Here is a 22,631-nt window from a genome sequence, read left to right on the forward strand (position 1 = left end):
CCTCTCATATTAAAAAAGAACTTTGTCAATTTGCTCAGGTATCAGGATTGACAGTTAATTTCCAAAAATCAGAGGCATTATGTTTTCACTTACCCCCTAGAAATCAAAATATATTTGGAGAAATTTTAGGTATAAACTCTGTCCAAAACAAGTACGTTATCTGAGAGTACAGATACGTAAAACTTTAACAAACTATTTCAAGCAAATTTCAGACCTATTTGGATGTTGATTAAGGTGGACATGAAAAGATGGAGCAAACTAAATCTCTCTTTAACAGCAAGAATAGCAGCACTTAAAATGAACGCATTTCCCTGACTCATTTTCCTCTTTCACGCACTCCCAATATGGATTTCTGACAAACAGTTTAAAATATGGCAAAAAGAGTGGAAATTCTTTGTATTTAAATCCAAGAGACCAGAATCAAGAAAAAATGAATATACCGACAGGTAAAGGCAGGTAAAGACTGGTAAAGGGTGGGGGGTGCTCAACCTAAAATTATAATACAAAGCCAATTCTACCATCTTATTTTGCTGATCCTGGACAGCACTAGAAAGCAATGGGTCCAAACTGGGAATGTACGGTGGACAGCCTACCTTTAAACACATTGTTTTTTAGAAAAATTACTAAAACATTACAACACATGATAGGAAATTCGTTCACGGCCACATTGATTAAAAAGAAGCATGAAAAAACTCTGGTTGGTTTAAATTCCCCTTTGATTCCTCTTTTCTTCCATCCCGATTTTTACAATAAAAATAGATATATCCTGGCAGGACTGGAAGTTGAGGGGACTCTTCCATATTCAAGACTTTTTCAGTAACAACCAACCAATAATAGAGCAATCTTTTAGACATATGCTGGGTGACATGAATTTTACTTGGATCCAATGGCATCAGACGCATGATTTTTTTTTATCAAGGACACAAATCAAAGGCCTGTTGCCAATTAAAAGCTTTAGAACAACTGATTGTAGCTGCAAATAATGATGACCGAGGCATTGTTTCCCAAATATACTCTGTGCTGCTATCACTTGAAGGGTCTGACTTATCCAGTCTCAAGATGCAATGGAAGAATGACTGTAATATTTTCACAGATGAAGGGGTGTGGCGTACTTACTGGCAAAAACCTATAATAAAATCAGCCTCCAACCAACTACACAAACTTATGCTCAAATTGGTATGGCTGTCCTGAATAAACCCAGCAATGTCTGGACTTTGTTGGAGGGGCTGCAAGGAGTGGGGCATGTATTTTCAAATGTGGTGGTCTTGCCCTCGGGCCCAGTCATTTTGGAATCTGGTATTTGAAGAAATCCAATTGATTGTGCCTGGGCCCATGGGCAGGACTCCGCAGGTGGCACTCCTTAATCTCCTCACTGATGTAGATGTGGATGAATATTTGTAACCATGGGATCCCACCAAGCCCTTCCTTAAGCTTATTGAAATCAGCTTCCTAAAGTTCCGAGTGGATATCTGACTATGCTCACCTTTCCCTTTCTTCAGTATCATGAACGCTAAGTTGATGTGGTCACTTCCACCCAAGGTTTCCACTACTATCACTTAACCTGCGAGTTCTTCCCTATTGGTGAGGATCAAATCTAAAATAGCTGATCACCTTGTGTCTTCTTCCAACTTTTGGAAGATGGAATAATCAGCAAGTTGGAAATTTATTAGACTATTCACTCTTAGCAAAGTTTGACTTCCATCAGATATCAGAGTGGTTGAGGTCTCTCATTACTACTACAGTATGGCTTTCTTCTTTGAAAGTTTGTTAATTTGATCCAGGGATCCATCATCCAAGTCTTCTGTATAGATGTCACTGTTATTTTCCTCTCCTTTTATTTTACCCAAATACCTGACTTTCCATAGTCAAGCAAATTGATTTCCTCACGTTTGCATGAATTCCCCCTCTAGGATGCACACCTTAATGTGGTGAGGGGGTTTGACAGTGTTGAAGAAACTAGAGAACAATGTCATCAGGAGTCTAGACTAAGAGGCTAGACTCCTGGCAGGGGCACCCAAACTGGAATAGTCAAAGCTGAGACACCAGACTAAGATGCATCCAAACTCAGAGGAAGGCAATGGTAAACCACCTCTGAATACCTCTTACCACGAAAACCCTATGAACAGAGTATCCAAAATGCAACATGAGATAGTGCTAGAAGATGAGACCCCCCAGATCAGAAGGCACTCACCGAGCCACTGGGGAAGAACAAAGGACAAGCACGAGTAGCACTGTGGCTAATGACACAGCTGGGTTGAAGCCGAAAGGAAGCCCAGAGGCTGATGCGAAAGGAGAGATGCAAAAGGAGAGATGCACACAATAGGAACATGGAATGTGAGAAGTATGAACCAGGGAAAGTTAGAAATCGTCAAGCAAGAAATGGAATGTATCAGCATTTAAATACTTGGCATGAGTGAATTAAAATGGACAGGAATGGGACATTTTGAATCAGGCAACTACAAAATATTTTATGCAGGAAATGAGAAATTAATTAAGAAGAAACGGGGTTGCTTTAATAGTGAGAAATGATGTAGCAAAAGCAATTAGGAGCTACAATGCAAGGTCTGAGTGAATGATATCAATGAGATTAAATGGGAAACCTATTAACATAACCATCATCCAAGTCTATGCTCCAACAGCAAACGCAGAAAATGAGGAATTGGGGAGATTTTATGGAGAAGTACAGGAAGAAGTTGATCACACACCAAAACAAAATGTGATGATAATCATGGGGAACTGGAATGCAAAAGTAGGGAACAGAGAAGAACTAGGAATTGTGGGGAAATGGGGCTTAGGCAACAGAAATGAAGCAAGAGAGACTTACTGAATTCTGTGAAGACAATGATATGTTTCTTGCGAACACATTTTTTGAGCAACCAAAAAGACGACTGTACACATTGACATCACCAAATGGTTGATATAGGCATCATCAAATTGATTATATAATTGTAAGCAGAAGATGGAGAAGTTCCATACTTTCTGCGAAAACAAGATCAGGAGCAGACTGCAGTACAGATTATGAACTCATAACATCGAAAATCAGAGTAACGCTAAAGAAGAACAACAAAAGCAATCATAATGCCAAAATACAATTTAAATAACATCCCAGAAGAATATAAAGATCAAATAAGGAACAGATTTGAGGCTTTAAACAGTAGACGGAGAACCAGAAGAACTATGGATTGAAGTCAGAGATATTATCAGGGAAGAATGCAAACAGACAATCCCTCTAGTTAAAAAGAAAGACCTCAATGGATGACTGAAGAAACTCTTAAAAGGGTTAAAGAGAGAAGGAAAGAAAAAGGAGACAGAAACATGGTTAGAACTTGAAATGCAACAATACAATGACTAGTACATAGGGACAAAGAGAACTATTACAACAGTCAAAAATATAGTTATTGTACAGAAATAGAAGAGAACAACAAAAAGGGTAGAAGAGACCTATTCCAAAAGATTAGAGAAATTTGAGGGAAATTTAAACCAAGGGTTGAATAATCAACAGGGGAACACACTGACTGACTGAGATGAAATAAAAGGAAGATGGAAGCAATACACTGAAGAACTCTGTAAAAGAGATCACAGGATGACAGATTCATTCATGGAGGAACAGTATGATGAAGAACCAGAAATGTTAGAATGTGAGATGAAAGCTGCTCTTAAAACACTTGGAAGAAACAAATCACCAGGAACAGATGGCATACCAATAGAGGTGCTACAAGCTACTGAGACTGAATCAGTCCAAATCTTGACAAAAATTTGTCAAGAAATATGGAAAACTAAACAATGGCCTATAGACTGGGAGAGTTCCAGATACATCCCAATTCCAAAGAAAGGGGCTCCCAGGGAATGCAGTAATTATTGAACTATTGCCCTAATCCCATGCAAGTAAAGTAATGCTCAAGATTCTACAACAAAGGCTCTTACCATATATGGAGCGAGAAATGCCAGACATCCAAGCTGGATTTAGAAAGGGAAGAGGCACCAGAGATCATATCACAAACATACGTTGGATAATGGAACGGACCAAGGAATTTCAGAAGGAAATCATCCTGTGCTTTATAGATTACAGCAAAGCCTTTGATTGTGTAGATCATGAAAAACTATGCAATGCTTTAAAAGAAATGGGGGTGCCACAGCATCTAATTGTCCTGATGCACAACCTATACTCTGGACAAAAGGCTATTGTATTGGTTCCCCATCGGAAAAGGTATGAGGAGTGTATTTTATCACCCTGTTTCTTTAATCTATATGCAGAATATATCATATGGAAAGCAAAATTGGACCAAGTTGAAGGAAGTGTGAAAATTGGAGGGAGAAATATCAATAATTTAAGATATGCAGACAATACCATACTACTAGCAGAAACCAGTAATGATTTGAAAAGAATGCTGACAAAAGTTAAAGAGGAAAGCACAAAAGCAGGACTACAGCTGAATGTCAAGAAGACTAATGACAGCAGAAGATTTATGTCACTTTAAAGTTGACAACCAGGACATTGAACTTGTCAAGTATTATCAATACCTCGGGACATTCATTAACCAAAATGGAAACAATAGTCAAGAAATTAGACGGCTAGGACTGGGGAGGGCAGATATGAGAGAACTAGGAAAGGTCCTCAGATGCAAAGATGTATCACTAAACACTAAAGTTAGGATCATTCAGACCATTCCCGATCTCTATGTATGGATGTGAAAGTTGGACAGTGAAAAAAGCGAATTAGAGAAAAATCAAATTTGAAATGTGGTGTTGGAGGGGAGCTTTGCACATACCATGGACTGTGAAAAAGACAAATAATTGGGTGTTAGAACAAATTAAAGCAGAACTGTCACCAGAAGCTAAAATGATGAAACTGAGGTTATCATACTTTGGACACACAAGAAGACATGATTCACTAGAAAATACCATAATGCTGAGAAAACAGAAGGGAGTAGAAAAAGAGGGAGACCAAACAAGAGATGGATTGATTCCATAAAGGAAGCCACAGACCTGAACTTACAAGATCTGAACAGGCTGGTTCATGACAGATGCTCTTGGAAGTCACTGATTCATAAGGTTGCCATAAGTCATAATCGACTTGAAGGCACATAAACAACAAATTCATGGAACAAAGTCTACTGTCCTACACAGAGTAAAACCAATGAGCCTAAGTTATGTGTCCAGAGTAGTAGTACCCTTTGTGTACAATTACAACTTTACCAAGCTGATTGATTCCAGTGAGTGTGAAAGTCACAGAGCAGTTTGAGATGTTGTGTTTGCGTGTGTGTGTGAGTGGCACACAGCTTGTGCTTCATGCATAAGAGAAAATAAAGAAGCGATTCCAGTCTTTTTGTTTAAGATGAGACTTTTACTTGCAAAGCTCAATAGGTTGATCAGACAGATACAAACGCCTTTCTCTCTCAGCTTTACGACCTCCAGTAACATTTACAACTCTCCTCTCACTCTTACTCCCACACCGCTGCTTCAGCATCAAGGTTTATTTATTGCTTCTCTGCCAGCTGCTGAGACCTTGGCATGCTCAGCCGATTTAACCCCTTTTTAGTCTTTCTGGAAACCAGACTCATTCTATGCACAACAACTCCCACCTTTCCAGCAAAGACTCTTTTCAAATATTGTTACAGACATTTTTCACTTATATTGTACAGGTAGTTATACAGTTTATTGTTACACAGTTTTCACTTTATTATTTGATACATTCCAGGTATAACGTTTCATCATCAAACATTTTTCCTGCACTCAGTACACGTTCACTCACCTCTTTTGCTTTTATGTGGCTAATCTGAAAACGTTCAGGAGGTTTCCCTATGTTTGATCTCTCTGACCTTCTGGGTATCACCTGTGCTTCACTTTCTTCATGTTTTACAAGTACTGGTGTTGTTTCCTCCCGTTTTATGTCTCGGTCTACTGTTTCGTTCCTTTTAGTTGTGTTTTCTAAATCCACTAGCACTGTTGCGCCCCATTCTGGTTCTTGCGCTTGTACACTCCTGCTAAGAACAACCTGCTTCTGGTGTGGCAACCATACCCGGTAATAGGCATTCTGAAACCCCAGCATATACCCCATTTGTGCCCTAGGCGCTAGTTTGCCATGCCTTCTTCCCTTTGGTATATGTACCCAGCATTTAGCTCCAAATTGTATTATATGCTGTAGCCTAGGCTTCTGTTCGTACAGCTTCTCGTATGGAGACACTCTGTGGAGGAGCCTGTTTTGTATATATGTTGCATACAGAACACACTCACTCCAAAACATTGGTGACAAATTAGAGTCCTGTATCATTGCCCTGGCCACATCTTGAAGTGTCCTGTTTTTTCTTTCCGCCAAACCATTTTGAAACGGTGAAAATGGTGCTGTTTTAGCATGTTCTATTCCCATATCTAGTAAGTATTTCTCCAGGGTGTGACTTGTGAACTCCCCACCCTGGTCTGAGCGTATTTGCTTCACTGTGGTGTCATGTTGCACCTCAACCTTTTTCAAGAATTGCTTAAGCTTTCCTTCAGCTTCACTTTTGGTTTTTAACAGATATACTGTACAATATCTGGTATAGTCATCCACGATGACGAAAACATATTTAGCACCCCCATGCGACTTCTGGAACGGCCCTGCTAAATCTATGTGTATTGTTTGATATGGTCGACTAGTGCTGCTAGTGGCTTCTTTGTTTATTGGTGCTACTGTTGCTTTGGTTTGTTTACAAACCTCGCACTCCACATGCCTCTGGCATTCCTTATATGTCAAATCTTCACTATGCTTGGGTGTTTTTCCAATTGTCTTGTAATTTACATGCCCCAACTTTCTATGCCAGATGTGCACACAATCCTTATGTGGTTTTTCGTTCGTTATCTTGGCTGCTTTTCCCAGATGACCTAGTTTTACATAGAACAAGGAATCCTTGAGGCTTCCAGTTACATGTTTTGCCTCCTTGCTTTATCTCACAGTTCCCTTTTTCAAATTTCACCACATATCCCATACTGTTTAACTTAGCTACTGAAAGAATGTTATTATCAAGATCTGGAACACATAACATGTCTGTCATGATTGTATTTAACACTTGTACATACACAGTACCCCTCCCCACAACTTGCCTTAATGTGCCATCAGCCAGCAACACTGATTCCTTTGTGGGATGCATAGTTTTATATAAGTTTATGTTCTTTATCATGCTATGGGTTGCCCCCGAATCTGCAATCCAGTCATTATCTTCATCATCCATCTTCTTATCATTTGTCACGTTTATTACTTGTACATACGACTGTCTGTCCATACCTTGTGTTCTTGCAGTCTCTTTGCAAATGTTGTCTTGATCCACATCTATAACACACTTTAAGTCCATATAGCCTTGTTTCTTTGTCATTTCTTTCAGTTCTTCTTTCATGTTTTCTGTTTGTCTCTGCACGTCTCTCCCATTCCTGGATTGGAATTGTTTATATTGGATGTGCAGTAGCTGTCAGTTGTCCACGGCCAGAATCAAAAACAATCTCGCTTTTTCCTCCATACGTATCCAAGGAGCCGGCGGTGGGACAGCCAGTGGGTCATGCTCTATAACCTGCCATACATCTTCTTTTGTCAAAAATGCTTCCATCCGTAATCTCCAGCAGGAATAATTTTGTTCAGTGAGGCGTTCCAAAGGCATTCCAGCAGATAATGTGACAGCCATTTCTGCAAACACGTCTCCTTGCCTTGCTAGTCTCGTCTGTTGTGTTTCTTTCGTCCATCAGCTCTCCACAGCTGCCCGTTCCTGACGATTTACAAGTTTTACCTTGCTTGCTTCTATGATGCACTCTGCACGCGCTCTATGCCGCTCTCTCCTGGACCCATAACCCTTGTTGTGTGTGCGTGTGTGTGTGAGTGGCACACAGCTTGTGCTTTGTGTGTAAGAGAAAATAAAGAAGCGATTCCAGTCTTTCTGTTTAAGATGAGACTTTTACTTGCAAAGCTCAATAGGTTGATCAGACAGATACAAACGCCTTTCTCTCTCAGCTTTATGACCTCCACTAACATTTACAACTCTCCTCTCACTCTTACTCCCACACCGCTGCTTCAGCATCAAGGTTTATTTATTGCTTCTCTGCCAGCGGCTGAGACCTTGGCATGCTCAGCCGATTTAACCCCTTTTTAGTCTTTCTGGAAACCAGACTCATTCTATGCACAACATGAGAAAGCTTTGGATTTCAAAGGGGTAGACCACCATCCTGAGAGAGGTGCCTATTCAACTCCCTGAGTTGAGAGCCCGTTAGCATGAAGTCATGCTGATTTGATGAGTCATAATCCTGAATACAGAGGTATTATGCATCCTGAGTTCTTGAGTCCAGGAGGTGGGGAGATGGCCTGTCCTGGTTGGGGTTGCACTCCCCTGGAAGGATCAGGTCTGTAACTTGGGGTTGCTCCTCAATTCAACACTGTCACTGGAGACTCAGGTGGCCTTGGTGGCTAGTAATGGCTTTCCCAGCTATGACTGGTTCACCAACTACAGCCCCTTTTGAACACAGATGAGTTGGCCATAGTACTCAAAGCTCTAGAAACTTCCAGATTGGATTATTGCAATGCACCCTATATGGGGCTGCCCTCAAAGATGACTTGGAAACTTCAACTGATCCAAAATGCAGTGACCAAATTATTTAGATCTCATTTTTAAACAGTAACATTGGTTGCCTGTTCATTTCTGGGCTAAGTTAAGGTACTCTCACTAGTGTTTAATGACTCATGCTCCACATATCTGCAAGACTACCTCCTTCCCTACACACCCTCTTGGGTGCTGAAATCAGCATGTGAGGGGGGGCTCCTCTTGGTGGTTCTCCCTCCCTCAGAAGTTTGGGGTGGGAGGGAATTACCTGTGACAGCCCCTAAGTTGTGGAATTCCCTCCCCACAGAAGCCTGGCACTTTCATTATACAGCTTCATCATCTGCTGTAGATACCCCTTTTCATCCTGGCTGTTGACACTTGTTTTTATTGTTTTTAGGACCCTCTGTAGCTGTGAATGTAATTTGTGTTAAACTGTTTTTAATATTGTAATTTACAGTGTTGTGACCCTCCGTAGGAGTTTCTGGTAGAGGGCAGGTAATAAAATTATCATTAATAATAATAATAGCAGCAGGAAGGAAATGTCCTCTAAGATTAAGTATGGGGTTCAAAATGAAACTTAAGCAGCTTAGGCCCAGAACTACATAGTAGTAGATCTTCCCAGATATCCATTAAGAATGGACACTGATTGTAAGTTTGGCCATAGACTGATAAATGTTATGGAGCCAAGTGTTCATACTGCTTTTGTCCCATCCCTCAGGGAACTCAGGAACTGGCAAATCACGTGAAATGTCTTCCACAGGCCAACTACAATCTCCTCAAGTACGTTTGCAAGTAAGTCACATTTATGGAAAGGAGAATAGAAGCAATCTTAACTTCCATTTTAACAAACCAAAAAAGGAAACCAGACAAAAACACTGAGGTGGTGAAGCAGCTTTCTTTTTCTGGAAGTGCCATCACTGGAAGCATGAGGAATGCCACTGCTGCCCAGCTCATGTTTTTTCTGAATGGGGGGATGGATGGGATAACTGACAGCAGGAGCATGACTGCTTGAATGTCTTAGGGGTTTGCCTTTATGTGCCCTTTCTGCTCTCCTGAGTGATTAACAATAAAAAGGTGTATTTCACACGGGATGATGTTCATGAAATGTATCCCCCCAGAGTTCAGCTCAGGTCTATTCAGTGTGCTCTGCCCACATAATATTGATAATTGCCTTGTGTACATTTATTTTGTTCCTCACATTTGTATTCCTTCAAGAACCTCAGGGGACAAGCACAGGATTGTCCCATTTTATTTCCACAATGGTTCTGATTAGGATGTGGAGAAGTTTTGCTACTTTTGCACAATTTTTAAAAAAGAATCTGTCACAGTTTTTACATAATAATGTAATTGGCTTTTGTTCTAAACTGCTTCTGTGTCAATGAGGTGTTAACAATAGCTATTAACATCCATTGTTCTTTTTTTTTAAAAAAAGAGTGTCGTTCTCAACCACACTTTGTCATATCTCCTAAAGCGTAAAAAAAATTCAGCCCACATTTCAGCCAATACTGCAAGCAACCAGCATTTACCTAAGAGTACGCCCCATTAAATTTAAAAGACTTACTTCAGAGTAGACATGGCTTTGCTGCAGACTACAGCAGCAGTCTACCTCTGAATATGCTGAAGTCTGATTACACTGAAGTTGGTTACTAGTAGCAGTTGAGGGGCGAAATAAGACACTGACACATCAGCTTGGGTTAAACAAGGGCCACTTTATTAAATTACAGAAGACAAACCCAATTTTAAAGTGACCTGCAGAGGGAAAATCTAGGTGCGGGACTATCTATAAGCAAGTAGCTTGCCATACAGCTCTTGGGTGACCAGCCCCTGCCGGGGCAAGGGCAAGCCCATCTGCTTACCCCTTACCCCGGCCACACCTTGTAGGTGAGTAGGGGGGCCCTTCCCACGTCATCCCCACCCAGGGTTGAATAACCCTTGGGTGGATGAGATAAGTTGGCCCCAGAGGCAGCCCATATCCTGTCCTCGAGCCGCAAAGCCTTGCCAGACAGGCCTCCGGAACCGCCAATCACCTCCAAAGGTGCCTAAGGGGGCCACCTAGCTGTCCTTAACTATTTCCCTTCCCGCACCTTCCCGCCATAAAAAGGGGACAAATCTCTATTTAGTCCCCTTTTACCCCACTGTCGAGAAGCACCTCTCACAGACACCTCTGCAGGTCCCAAAGAAATAAGGCGTTACCTGTGTCAGACAGATGAATGCCGTCTGCCCCATAAAGTGCACCCTGCCAGTGCCAAATGCGTGGAGTGGGATGGTTAACTCACCATGTGGAAGAAGGTCCAACCGAATCGTAAGTTGACCGTCTTCCATGCCCAATCTATAGCCCCTGGATCCCATACCCCATGCCACTCCCTCCGTAGGAGCATGTCTGACCATCAGACCTACGTCAGGCCACCGTTGCCTGATAAGCTGCATGTCAGCACATGCTTGAACGATGAGGACCATACCCTGCATCAAGCCAAGGTCATTCCCACCGAGGTGGATGACCAGTACCTGTGGAGTAATCCGCGTCGCATGCTGCTGGAATAGTGCGGGTAGAAGCCCCTCCCAACTCATTCCTCGCCTTCCTCTGCAGCTGAGAGGCAGTGACTGGCCAAAGTTCACCCAGTGAGCTTCATGGCTGTGTGGGGATTCAAATCCTGGTCTCCCGGGTCGTAGTCCAACACCTTAACCACTACACCACACTGGCTCTCTCAGGGTTTGATTTACACAGGCAATATTTCCATCCTATGCATAACAGCTCACTTACACAAAAAATATTGCCATCTCACAGTGTCAGCAGCAGCTGCTGTGAACAAGTCTCCTGCATCTCTCATACTTTATTTTTCTATGAAACTCTGCTCATCAGAGGTAACAGCAATCCTACAACTAGATCAATTTATTTCATTTCTCCACAAACTTCAGTTTTAGTCTTGAATGTGTTATATGATGCCTTTTCAGAAACATTGTATGAAAACTGTAGCTGAAAGATGTTTGGGAGTTTGCTCTATACCACCCAACAGCCAAAAAGCCACAAATCACCTCCTCTGGCATTGTTTTGCACACAATAGCGGCACCAGAAAAAAAATTGGGGGGAGGGACAAAAGGGGCAAAGTGTATTTCTAGGTGGGGAAGTTGTGTCCCGCATGTTAAGATCTGTGAAAGAGAAACAATGGTGTATTTCATACTAAAACTGCCATCTTAAACATACTTTTTTCTGAAATAAGTCATATATTGATTAATGTAGGTATTTTATTATAAATAGCATGTATTTAGGTAAGGAAAGAAGGCTTTCAAAGAAGGTAGAGCTGCTACACAAACATTTCCTTGCTGTACAAATTACACAAACAGAACACTTTCATTAGAAACAGATACTTTTGAACCAGTGCAGGCAGAACCAGGAATGTAGAATGTAGGAAACGTACACTTGCAGCCCTGGACACCAAAGAAATCCAAAACATGTTGCTGAGTATCTAAACTGCCAATTCTTATGCAAAACGATTGACAACAGTTTCACGGTTGAGGACTTTTGATAGTTTATTTTCAGTAGCCAGTATAGCAATGTTACTTAGGCCCTGTTCACAAGTTATATTCAACGAGTGTACAGTCCGTGTACTCGTTTACACAAGTAGTTGGGCTGTACACTCATACAGCTATTCACATGTAACATTCAATGAGTGTACAGTCTCCGTTATATACACATATGCTGCCAGGAAAAGAAAATGGTTTCAATGACACTTATTAAATGCGCCATTGAAGCAATTCCCTTTTACTGGCAACAAGGCAAGGCATGCTGGGTCTGTTAGACTTCCTGAAACTGTTTCCTATCAAGGGGTACATTCAATAAAAAGAATTTTGGCAGAAACAGGAATGTAGTTTTACTCTTTTCATTTTTCCTGCAGATTCTTACGTTTTTAAAATCAAAACACCAACCTTTTAAAAAGAAAATACCAGCCTTTAACTATCATAATTATAGCTATTAAAATATTGCATTTTTCATTGCCTGTTATTAGAGTATGTATAGTTTTTGATGTAGACTTTCATGGAACAATCCTATACATGTCTATACAGTCCTATAGAGGTCAATAGGACTTACTCAGATAAATCTGTGAAAGTGCAGACCTAAATATATTGAATATTTATATATGAAAATATTTTGAGGAGGAGGCTGCAACAAAAACAAGCTGCTTAAAAGAATATGAACTGAAATGATTCTTCCAACATGGTACACCTTACACTTTCTTGAGGACATCATGCGTTTTAATACACAAAACTACACTCAAAGTATAAATGTGGGGAAAATTATTTATCAATTGGGCTTTCCAGCCTGCTGCTCCCACTGTAACATACTCTGTCCCCTGGAAAGCCTTTCCTGGTATTTGGGAAACATCTGTGCTGTGGTTTTTATGGTTTTTCAATGGAAATTTTTGTAGCTCAGTATAATAATAAACTATAATAATAAACTTTAATTTATAGGCCGCCTATCTAGCCAATGTATCTCTTTTTATGGTCTATGTCATGATGTTTAGCTTTTGGATAGCACTTTAAATGCAGGGTGGGCAGAACGTAGATCAAAATATATTGGTGTATCTCAGAATGACTTGCAGAAGATCAGTGAGGATTTTAGACTCCTGTTTCACCATGAAAACAAGAAAATGACCACCCCACCATTATACTGCTGAAAAGAAGAAAATGGGTAATCAGGAGTGGATTTTTGTGTGGATATACTGTGAGCTCAGTTCAATTTTGGAACTCAAAACAAATTCCTGGGCTAAGAATTATTTAACTCTAAGTGTATATATTTTGTGACGTGCTTTAGTTGGTGGATCTTGGGTTTTTTAATAATAATAAAAATCAATACCAAAAACCTGAAGTCTAACCATCCTGATCTAGAGTATTTGCCACCCTGGGCTCCTGCTGGGAGGAAAGGCTGGATATAAATCAAATAATTAATAAATAAATAAACTAAACATTACAACCCTACAAGGCAGGTTTGTGTTACCATAAAACCATGTGATGCAGCTACTTCTGACAGCAGTTTCTAATGGAGGCAGTCATAATCATGCGTTTGACCATCAGGTGTGTCTAATTTTGATGCATGACACACACAAGGTAAGAGCTGCACAGAGATGAGCAAATCCACATTTTTTCCTTCTCAATTTCTGGATACGCAGTAGAAAGGTGACATTGCTTTTTTGACAATGCTTTCTTTGGGAATGTTTTGAAGAGACCTCTGCTATTGTAGTTTCATTCTTGCAAGCACTCCTTTGAACCATGCTACAACAATCCTGCAAGGTAGACCTGTGCCCATACAAATGATTTGGTGCAGGGATGGCAGAAGATAAGACTGTAATCTATTGGTAGATCCCTGGGAAATTTGTAGTCAATTGGCAAGAGCTTCTGGCTTCCAGTTGTTTAACAATAGCAACAAAAGAACACACACCCGTTTGGAAATTTGACAACTGAAATTAAGAATACCGGTGGAAAGTAGGAATGGATGAATGTGTGGAAAGACTGTGAGCTCATCTCATTTCTGATAACCCTGCGCTCAGCAACTTCTCAGAGACGCCATGTTCTTTCATACTAGTCATATGTCTTTTGCAGCTGGCTGTATAGCTCTTGGGGTTCTAGTAAAACACAGGGTAGATCCCAGACTCTGCAACAGCAGTACTCTCTCAGTAATTACAGCATTGCCACTCACTGAATGGGGATGGGGCAAGGTGCCTGCAAGTTCAGGGCTGGTGGTACCACCATCCTGCAGCAGGTGGGCGCATACCTGCAGGCTTGTGCTGCATTCCACCAAAGTACCCCCAACCTTGCCATCTCTGGGCCACTGCCATTCTGCCCCCCAATGTATCACTGCTGACCTATGCCATCAAATTATTGGAAGAGTCCTGGCTATATTTCTCTCTCTTGACCTTTAGGAGGAAATATAAAGCCCACAACAGAATTTACATTACCAGTGATTTCAATAGGTTTTAAAAGACCACGGAAGAAAAGTATAGTGGGTAATTTATATTGGATTCATAGAGGTACTATAGTGTACAGGTTCTGCAAAAGCCAGTGTGGTGTAGTGATAAGAGTACTGGGCTAGGGCCTGGGAGACCTGGATTCAAATCCTCATTCAGCCATGAAACTCACTGGGTGACTTTTGGGCTGGTCACCTTCTCAGCCTAAACTACCTCATAGGGCTATTTTGAGGATATATTGGGGAGGTGCAGGACTACGTATGCCACAGTTGCAGGAACGTTGAGACGTAAAGAAAATAAAGCATTAAATAAGATTAAGGCTGCAATCCTATGCACAATTACTTGAGAATAAACTCCATTGAACCTTATAATATAATAATAATAATATAATAATAATAATAATTAAAAAAACTTTATTTTTACCCCGCCCTTCTCCAATAGGACTCAGATGCATTCTCAGAAAATGGGGGAAAATAGGAAATGGTTGATAACAGAAGAATGGATAAGGTAAGTGTGGAATACAGTACAGTTATTTAAAATTGATTGAAAGTGTCAAATTATTTCATTTATTTATTAACAAAATTTGTATACTGCAGAATGAGTATTATAAGTATTAAAGGACAGCAGAACAAACCACAATTTGAGGAACCATGGCAATTCTTTCTTGATTCCTTGAAGTTTTAAAATAACCGGTTTTCTGTTATATGCTGCTTAAATGTAGTTGGTTGAACTGAACTTTTATTATTATACTTTCATATTATATTTTTGAAAAATAAATATTCATATATTTATATTTGCATTTTTGTTAATTGTGTATACTCTTTATTGATCACATGGACTGAATACTTAATGTGAATTTAAAACACAAAAAGATGGGGTTATAGCCCCCACTTTGAGTAATATTGAGTCTAACATTGCAGCAGGCTCTCCTTAGCTGTTCTAGCTTTGCAGAACCTACTGGCTGCCATGGAGGATTAGGTCTGCTGGGTGAGGATCACCTTTGGCACTCATATTAGCAAAAGGGAGAATCCCTTCAAGAGGCAGCTGTTAGGAATGCTTTGATTTGGATTCCTGCATTGAGCAGGGGGTTGGACTCGATGGCCTTGTAGGCTCCTTCCAACTCTACTATTCTATGATTCTAATACAGTCAGAAGCAGAGAGATGGTATTTTTTTTCTTCCAAACTGAGAAGTCCTTTTCCTTTCTACACATTGAACTCGGGTACTGATGTTCCACATAAGAGTTAGGGGGAAACAGAGAAAGCTTCTTTAGCAACAGTCCTCTCAGTGTGCTAGACCAAATGTCTGTTGACAGAAAATTATATTTGAAACATAGCATTTCTTCAGCCATCTCGCATGAAGCTGCAATCTAAGTCACACATCGGGGAAGTTAAAAGGGCATTCATTGGTATTAAGGAGAACACTGAACAAGGGATGTCCACCACCATTTCTTAATGAAAAATAAGGTGTTGTCAAATAATAAAACCCTAATCATAAGAATTCATAATCCATTAAATGTTTTACCTTCTACATTTCCAGGCAAACAAAGTCAAAGTGCAACATTACATACAAATCTTACCTTTCAGTTTGTTGTGTTCAGAATCAACTGGAAAGAGGACATCTGGGAAAAGCTTTTCAAAACTATAGCCAGCATACTTAGGCCTATTCTCCACATATGTCCTTGCTGTTGGTTGCAGCTTCTTCATGAATTCAGAGCACAGTGTTTCTAGATGCTCAATAACTTTATTCCATTGATCAATGTCTGAGGTCAACCAGCTAAGGACAATTGCTTATGTAGTGTTCAGGACAAAGGTCATGTTAAAACCACACCAACAAATCGGACAGCTATGGCCAACAATAATGTATTAGAGAAGCAACTATGAGAAAGTGCAGAACTATATAACTGCCCTCTTTTAGCTATGATCTCATCAAGGTCTAGGTAAAGTCATACCTGGCACACAGGTTCTTCTGCATTTTAAAACTCAACCTAGACAGAGGCTTTCAGAACTGTACAGAAATGAAAACAGAAAGAATTGTGAATTAACTGAAAGTCAATTTTTTTTAATTAGGACTGCCACATTCAAGTTTTGGAGAGTTAAGCTTTCTAAACAGGAAAGCTATGTGGGGAAAATACAGTACCTGCATATGACAGCTCTTTCTAAACTATTTGGCAACATGTTCAACAGAAACTATTTTCTCTGACAGTAATAACAAATTTTAAAATTTGAGAATAAAAATAGACACATCTGGCTGTATTTCATCTATATGTTTCAAACCTAATGTTATGCTTGTGGCTCTCTGTATATTATGATCATTGGTGAAACTGTGCTAATCTGCTTTGTCTGTTTTATGTAATGGTCTGTTATGCTGTTATTAACTGGTGCTTTAAACTATGATTTTCATGTGTTTTAATCTGGATGTCACTGAGAGAACTTAGTAATTGGGTGAAAGATAAATGGAGTAAATAAGTAAATTATATCCCTATCCCATTTAATAGGTATAAACCAAGTGTCTCATCCAAAGTAAGGGAAACAAACATTCTAATTCTTTTAGAAAGAAGCTGCTCTGAGTAAGCCCCTTGTCTATCTGCAGCTAAGAATGGAGGAGGGGAAGAATGTGCTTGTGCTATAAATTCATTTTGAAGATTGCGTAGCTGCAAATCTACCCCAAACCTTTATTCTGACACTTTTGGAAACAGACTGTACAATGACGTCAGGTGATTTAACAGGAGAGTTGTTCCACACACCTGTCAAATTTGGCTTGCAGGGCTGATAAATGATTATCTGGCCCACCAGGACAAAAAGGTTTCCTACCCCTGCCATATAACCTGAGCAGTTGGTGTGCTAGACACCTCCTCTAGAACTTCCTTAACTGTGGTGTCAAGTTGAACACCAATATGAACGACTTTATTCTCAAAGTTCTTAGCAAACTTGTAGGGGCTACAACACTTCCACATTCTGTCCAGATTTCAGCAACCCATAGACCACTTGCATGATCTCTGCTGGCAACTACTTGAGGATACAACAGTGGTGGTGGTGGAGTAAGCCCTTTCACCATCACCACCACTATGTGGTAGGCACACTAATGTGCTCTCAGCCATGTTCGGTTGTCTTCACCATGTGACTTGCATTTTTAGCGCTCCAGCCATCATATTACCCACTCCATCACCTGATGCTCCTCACAAAACCAGACTGTCATAGGGGTACTACAATGTTCAAGGAGGCCCAGGGCCGGATTATCCATTAGGCTTAGTAGGCTGAAACCTAGGGGCCCGGAGCTCTTGGGGGCCCATGATCCGCAGAAGCAGGACAGGAGCCACAGATCATGGGACAAGAGCTTCCGAACTGCCCACCATCCCCCCCGCTTCATTTACCTTTTTCTCTGCTGTTTTTTGCAGTTTGCCATCAATCAAGATGGTGGCCGAGGTTTCCCTAAAGGGCTGAAGCCTCTGCCGCTATCTTGGTTGATGGCAGGCATGCGTGCTACATGCGCATTGCTGCCATCAACCAAGATGGTGGCAGAGGCTTCAGCCCCTTAAGGAAACCTCGGCCGCCATCTTGATTGATGGCAAACCGGCACGCGCAGTGCACACAGCCACAAAAATGCGGAAAAGTAGGTGAAGCGGGGGGGATGGGATGGGACGAGATGGCGGGTGGCTCAGAATCAGCCTAGGGGCCCTCCTCAGCTTAATCCGTCCCTGAGGAGGCCCCTGGAAACAATAATGTTGATAGCCCTTTCTATCTCACTACTGTAGAGTGAGACCACAACTTCAACAGTAGTGTTGGGCATCTCAACTGGAAAATCCCCTAAGCATTCAGGAATCCTTGATTCTGTAAGTATCTGAGAACAGACCATCTTAAAAATTCCTGCACTCCTGCAGAGGAATTCTGCTAACCTCAATCGAAATCTAACCAGGAAATGCTCAATCCATGGCAATGGGGTTATTGAACCCCATTTGAACCCCTACCATACCAGACCATCTATCATCTGTTCCATTGCAAACCAGGTCATTGATATACCCTGTCACATGCAAGAAGCTAGTGATATACTAAGACAAGCTCATGGTTGTTATGGAGGCCAAAGTCCTGAAACAGCCCATTCAAGGTGGCCTTAGTATGAATTTTCAAATCCCCCAACACCACTCCCTGGGAGTTCTCCAAATATTACCTCCAAGACCTCTGCCAGCACAGGCCTAGAGTCTGCTGGGCAGCAGGGTGGGCAGTACACCAGTAGAATCCCTGTTCTTTCTTTCTGACCCAGCACTATAAACAAACCTTCAAATCCAGGCCTGACCATATCAGTTTCCTGCTGAATTTTTTTATGGACGGTAGCAACCATGTTCTCAACCTACAGCCTGTGCTAGTGCTGCAACAAGTACCCAGAGGAACAAAGTTTTATGGACTGGGACTTCGCTCAGGAGCATGGCATGCCCACCCAAATGCTTGGGCAAGCCTTGTCTGTCGAGACCATTGATGGGCAGTCCTTAAAGTCAGGAACTGTTACCAGGGTGACAGAGATGCTAGAAATGGAAATCCCGGGACATGTGGAGAGACTGTGATTCTACATGGTTTCCCTGCCTCATTTCCCAGTGGTGCTGGGAATGCCCTGGTTGGTTCAGCACAACCCCACCATTTTCTGGGACGAAGCGGTGGTGGTGTTTACCTAGAGGTACTGCCATCAGCACTGCCAACTGTGGAAGAAGCCTCCCCCCAACCTTGTGGCTGGAGTCATGCTGCAAGAGGGAGTCGTCCTGCCGGACAAGTATGGAGAATACCAAGATGTGTTTGACAAAAAGGAGGCCGATAAGTTCCCCCCCATGACTCTACGACTGCACCATAAATCTGATGCCAGGGGCGCGCATCTCTGCAGGGTGGATTTACTCTTTGTTGGAACAGGAGCTGGCGGCGCTAAGGGAATTCCTGGAAACTAACCTGAAAAGGGGCTTCATTCGACCCTCCCAGTCTCCGGCCGGGGCCCCTTTGCTGTTTGTTAAGAAGAAGAACAGAGAGCTATGCCTATGTAATGACTACTGAGAGCTGAATAAGATCACCATTCCCACCAGCTACCCCCTGCCACTCATCACAGAGAAGGTGGAGCGACTGCGTTCGGCCAAGATTTATTCCAAGTTGGATTTGAGGGGAGCTTACAATCTGGTACTAATCAAGGAGGGGGATGAGTGGAAGACAGCGTTCAAGACATGATATGGACAGTTTGAATACTTGGTAATGCCTTTTGGATTATCCAATAGCCCAGGAGTCTTCCAGAGCTTCATTAATGACATATTTAGGGACTATTTGGACCAGTTCACGATTGTGTATCTGGATGATATCCTAATCTATTTGGAGTCCACAGGTGAACACAAGAGACATGTGCGGGCAGTGCTACAACATCTCAGGGAGCACTGTCTCCATGCCAAGATGGAGAAGTGCGGCTTTGACCTGACCACACTGGACTTTTTGGGGTATCATATTTCTCCCACCGGGGTGGAGATGGACCCCGGCAAGGTTCACTGCATCCTCATGTGGCAGCCTCCCCAAACAAAGCCCTATGCAGCTTGGGACAAGGACACCTGAAAGATCATCTTACCCCTTTATATACCCAGTTGATCATTGTGCTCTGCAGGTGAGGACCTCCTGCAGATACCAACTTATTAGGAGGTTCATTCCACACAACATAGGAAGCGGACCTTTAATGTTGTGACACCAACACTTTGGAATTCCCTCCCCTTAAATATCAGACAGGCACCATCTCTCTTATCTTTTTGCTGCCTACTGAAGACCTTCCTCTTTCAACAAGTCTTTTAAATAGAGACCTTAAGTCTGTTGGAATTGCTTTTAAATATGTTTTAACGCTGTTTTTTAAAATGTTTTTACGATGTTTTATTTTAACATGTTTTTAAATGTTTTGTTTTACAATGTTTTGAATACTTTAATGTTTTAGTTTGTTGCCCTGAGCTCCTTCTGGGAGGAAAGGCGAAATTCTTAGTATCAATCTATTGATTGATTGATTGATTGATTTATATCCCGCCCTTCCTCCCACAGGAGCCCAGAATATTACATTTAAAATTCACTAACAGATAGATAGATCTAGGCCACAAGAAAATATATAAATACTTCCCCCAATGGTTAATAAAATTCCTATCAATTTACAATGTAAATTCAATACATATCTTAAAAAAGGAGGGGAAATACCCATACTTAGCAAGTGGAGCACAAGTTCCCAGATCACCCTTTCTGACAGGGGAGAGAGGAGTCTATAGTCAGAGAGGGACAACCTCGTCCTTAAGTCTCTTACCTGCAGAAAGATCTGTAGCCAGTGTTGGAACTTTGACATTGGAGAAGACAAAAAAGAGGTATGTCAAGGGCATGCCAGGAGAGGCTGTCATTTCATAGGATCCAAAGCCCTCTCAATCCCTTATACGTACACCCCTCCACAACAGGAGTAAAACTATGGCAGCCCTGGAACTAGCATTTATTTCCTATGATTGGTTCCAATGGGAAGGGAAATTGAAGAAATCCCTGATGGTCTTTATTTTATTTATTCGACTTATTAGTCACTTATCTGGCTGAATTGTCAGCCACTCTAAGCGACGTACAAAGCAGAACATGTAAACATCAAAACATTAAGAGACTAACAATAAAAACTAACAATAATGTAAAAGCTAAAAAAACAGGAACAGCAAACCAAAAGCATTCATCTTCCTGGTAAAGGACAGTCCCCAGAAAAATGTCACTAAGAGCAGGGGTGGGGGGCAAGGCAGGTGGAAATGCTTGCCCCTTGATAGTCCCAGCACAGTCTCATCCCTGCAGCAGCACGACTCAGCCTGCAGCTCCTCCTGATAAGGCCCAAGCAGAGGGGTGGGGGGCAAGGCAGGTGGAAATGCTTGCCCCTTGATGGTCCCAGCACAGTCTCATCCCTGCAGCAGCACGACTCAGCCTGCAGCTCCTCCTGATAAGGCCCAGGCAGAGGGGTGGGGCAAGGCAGGTGGAAATGCTTGCCCCTTGATGGTCCCAGCACAGTCTCATCCCTGCAGCAGCATGACTCAGCCTGCAGCTCCTCCTGATAAGGCCCAGGCAGAGGGGTGGGGCAAGGCTGGTGGAAATGCTTGCCCCTTGATGGTCCCAGCACAGTCTCATCCCTGCAGCAGCACGACTCAGCCTGCAGCTCCTCCTGATAAGGCCCAGGCAGAGGGGTGGGGCAAGACAGGTGGAAATGCTTGCCCCTTGATGGTCCCAGCACAGTCTCATCCCTGCAGCAGCATGACTCAGCCTGCAGCTCCTCCTGATAAGGCCCAGGCAGAGGGGTGGGGCAAGGCTGGTGGAAATGCTTGCCCCTTGATGGTCCCAGCACAGTCTCATCCCTGCAGCAGCACGACTCAGCCTGCAGCTCCTCCTGATAAGGCTCAGGCAGAGGGGTGGGGCAAGACAGGTGGAAATGCTTGCCCCTTGATGGTCCCAGCACAGTCTCATCCCTGCAGCCTCCCACCTTCTGTCCTGTCAGTGTGAGCCTGGCAGAGCTTTGGATTTTGCAGTTCATATGTCTTTCATTATCCCATTATCCCTGATAGGTTTGCTGTCTAGGAGCAAAAGGGATGGGGAGGCTCCAAATCAAAATCAGTATGATGAAGTCCAAATAGTTTAATTTGTGTATTTTCTCAGCAGAACATCCAAAGCACATTTTTCCAATGTTCTTTTAATCAAATCTCTGGGGAAATCTCCACAAAGAAATTTCTTCCAGAGAAAGAAAGTTCAGTACAGGTAGGCTGGGTGCAGCAGTAGCTCAATAAACACAGTTCAGACAGAGCTAGGGATGGTGGATGAATCTGTCAATTTTGGTCTCTCTTTTTCTCATTTTTCAAATCTTGTTCAGTTCTCCACATTTGCACATCAGTTTTAGAATTTTTTTTTTAAAGCATCATGAAAATTCATCAGCTTTTTAGTTCTAACTTCTAATATATTTATTTATTTATATTTCCATTTATGGACCGCTTACTATCTGAAAGATCTCAATGCTGTTTACAATAGAATACACGAGGTACAATAAAAAATCAAATTAATTTACAAAGCAAAATACATGAACTATATATATACATTTTGTATGCAATTTTGCCAACTTTAC

At 41.8% G+C, this 22,631-nt stretch overlaps 1 protein-coding gene across 4 annotated transcripts in view; it reads left to right on the plus strand.

Moving 5' to 3' along the window:
• The window catches only part of ARHGAP22 (Rho GTPase activating protein 22), a 63,434-nt gene extending 48,321 nt beyond the window's left edge, over positions 1–15,113 (plus strand). For 2 of the 4 annotated variants that reach the window (XM_061634291.1, XM_061634292.1), the window contains 2 exons: positions 9,274–9,347; positions 14,957–15,113. In XM_061634291.1, coding sequence (XP_061490275.1) covers positions 9,274–9,347; positions 14,957–15,026 — 144 coding nt within the window. In that variant the 3' untranslated portion in view covers positions 15,027–15,113. Of the gene's footprint in view, positions 1–9,273; positions 9,348–14,956 lie in introns of those variants that run through there. The other 2 variants (XR_009763733.1, XR_009763732.1) reach the window with 2 other exon arrangements.
• Positions 15,114–22,631: the final 7,518 nt, after the last annotated feature.

Source organism: Rhineura floridana, chromosome 7 (assembly GCF_030035675.1).
Source record: "Rhineura floridana isolate rRhiFlo1 chromosome 7, rRhiFlo1.hap2, whole genome shotgun sequence".
In the NCBI taxonomy this organism is placed as follows: Eukaryota; Metazoa; Chordata; class Lepidosauria; order Squamata; family Rhineuridae; genus Rhineura; species Rhineura floridana.